At 49.9% G+C, this 2,778-nt stretch overlaps 1 protein-coding gene across 1 annotated transcript in view; it reads left to right on the top strand.

Annotated features, from left to right (window-relative positions):
• The window catches only part of KIAA1324 (KIAA1324 ortholog), a 97,848-nt gene that overhangs the window by 93,484 nt on the left and 1,586 nt on the right, over positions 1-2,778 (top strand). The window contains exons 15-17 of the mRNA XM_011968726.1: positions 585-732; positions 811-989; positions 1,506-1,671. Coding sequence (XP_011824116.1) covers positions 585-732; positions 811-989; positions 1,506-1,671 — 493 coding nt within the window. The remainder of the gene's footprint in view (positions 1-584; positions 733-810; positions 990-1,505; positions 1,672-2,778) is intronic.

Below are 2,778 nucleotides of genomic sequence, written 5' to 3'. Positions count from 1 at the left end.
GCATAACAGCAACTAACATCTTGACGGGCACTGGCGTCTCGAGGAAGACATTTTGGATATGCTGCGCCTAAACAACTCACTGGGGAGATGGGGAGCAAAGCAGGGCGTCTTGACCCAGTAGTGGTGTCTGAGTGTCAAATCCCTGTTCTTGCCGTTGTAAACATCACAATAAAGTACATAACAGGTATCCATGACCGGAAGCTCATTCCTGAACCCCACCTCAACTCCAATCCCATCGCCAGGAAGCTGCATCAAAGTGGCTATTGCAAATGTCACAAGTCTGTGGGGAGGACGGGAACCTCAAAGAGGTTGTCTAGAGGACAGCCGCGCTAGAGCTCAGACACTTTACAATAGCTCTCATACGATGTCAGCAAAAACATAAACGGGCAGAGGGTGGAGAGCCCATTGGAGGCCAGGAAGGCCTCTTATCAGTGAAATCAGAGATGAAAACCTGTGTTAAGGACTAGTTGGAAGGATCCTGGTAGGGCTAACGGTTTGGGCAGGGAGAGGGTGAATCAGGCAAGCTATGAGACAACAGGCCCCCAACCAGATCTTCCCCACCAGTCCAGCCAGTGAGAGCTCAGGCCTCTTTTCTGCTTTGCTAGAACGTGCTCGGATGGGACCTGTGATGGCTGCAACTTCCACTTCCTGTGGGACAGTGCGGCTGCTTGCCCACTCTGCTCAGTGGCTGACTACCACGCTATCGTCAGCAGCTGTGTGGCTGGGATCCAGGTGGGTTTCCCTCTGATCGGGCACTCCCACGACAGAAGGGAATGAGAGATCTAAGTTCCTTGTTTTTCTCCCCAACAGAAGACTACTTACGTGTGGCGAGAACCCAAGCTATGCTCTGGTGGCATTTCTCTGCCTGAGCAGAGAGTCACCATCTGCAAAACCATAGATTTCTGGCTGAAAGTGGGCATCTCTGCAGGCACCTGTACTGCCATCCTGCTCACCGTCTTGACTTGCTACTTTTGGAAAAAGAATCAAAAGTACATGATGCGGTATTGGAGTTTGGGGATGGACAGGGTTGGATTATTGATCAGAGAGAATATCTGAAAGTGTAAATTAATGGGGTTTTTCTCTGGAATTGGCTACAGACTCTGTGACTCTGGCCAGAGACTTGTTGAACCACTTATCCAGTGCATGGTGTGGTTATCCTGACTCCTGAACAGGATGGTACCACGTGGCAGTCTATAAATGGATGTTAAATTCTGAAAAGCAAAGAATATCCTTAATTTGTTATTCTTAACAATACAGAGAATGGCATTAAGATTTTGATATTTCTATTAAACTTTGAGATCACAGAAACAGGCTGAAGGAACAAAGATCACTGAACTGGGAACCAAGATTCCTTCTAGTCCCGCAGCCCTGACACCGTTTTACCTGCTTCAGTCTCCTTACCCATGGCATGGGAATAGGACCTGTTTGTAGCCCAACCTCTCTACCTCTTTCCCCCTTATTCGCACGTTTCGGGATCTTGTCTTTCCCATCCTCCTGTTTTATAGACTAGAGTACAAGTACTCCAAGCTGGTGATGAATGCTACCCTCAAGGACTGTGACCTGCCAGCAGCTGACAGCTGTGCCATCATGGAGGGCGAGGATGTGGAAGACGACCTCATCTTTACCAGCAAGAAGTCACTCTTTGGGAAGATCAAATCATTTACCTCCAAGGTAGGGGGCCTGGCCAGTGCACTGAGGTCAGCCTGGAGGGCTGGAGGAGACACTGCTCCTCAGACACTGAATGGTCCTGTACCGTTCAGGGATGGGCGCCCTGCTCCCCACGCCCCATACAATTCCATTTCCCCACTCTGAAAATCCTGCCTTCTGCCTTCTGTATTTCTACACCAATAGTCTTTCCTTCCGGGGCCCAAGGCTGCTCTTGATCAGGCTCCTTCTCTCTCAACATCTCAACATGCACTCCAGTTAGTGAGCTGCTTGGGCCCTTTCACTTCCAGAAGGAGTACTGAACCATCCATGTTGTAAGATCATCCCCCACCCCTTTTTTTATTTTCACTGAAAGGGGGAAAAGATGATCTCTGGGATCAACTTCTGATAGAAGTCAGGCTCTCCTTTGACCAGTGGGAGGCGCTGTCCTCCAGGTGTCTGGGTCCAGTCCTTTGAGAGCTGAATCATAGTTCAGTCTCAGCTGTTCCCCACTGAGCAATTCTGAGCTGGGAGGGCTGGGTGAGTTTGTGTGGGTGGGTGAGTGAGTATGAAGCTCATAAATGCAATACAGACAATACTGTCACCGGGCATGGGGCCAGCTGAGAGCATTCAAGCACCTCCTCCAGGACTATAGCCCTCTGAAGCCCCACTCTGCCAGTGCCCATATCTGACTACTGCTCTGAACCAGTTCATCCCAATAGGAGTGGGTGGGGAGGGTAGAAAGAGGAAGGAGTGTATTGGGAGGTGGTGAAGAGAAGGACCGTGCTTGGGTGTTCAGATTGCTGAGTCTTGTTTCCTTTGTGCTGACCTGCTAGGGAGACTCCCTTGGCCTCCTTAGACTGCGAGGTTTTTTTTAAACCAATGAGAGAACAGTTCACCCTGGGACTCTTGAGTCTATCTGGGACTGCTAGAATTCAGCAAAGGTACAAAGCAGGGGAGTTTTAAGATTTTTGGCTCATGCCTGTAATCCCAGCACTTTGGGAGGCCCAGGCTGGAGGATCTCTTGAGGCTGGGAGTTCAAGATCAGCCTAGGCAACATAGCAAGACCCCATCGCTACAAAAAATAAAAAACAATTAGCGGCCGGGTGCGGTGGCTCAAGCCTGTAATCCCAG

Source organism: Mandrillus leucophaeus, unplaced genomic scaffold, assembly GCF_000951045.1.
Source record: "Mandrillus leucophaeus isolate KB7577 unplaced genomic scaffold, Mleu.le_1.0 Scaffold857, whole genome shotgun sequence".
Classification (NCBI taxonomy): Eukaryota; Metazoa; Chordata; class Mammalia; order Primates; family Cercopithecidae; genus Mandrillus; species Mandrillus leucophaeus.
The sequence above is the reverse complement of the archived record's forward strand: the minus strand, read 5'-3'. Positions and strand labels throughout refer to the sequence as shown.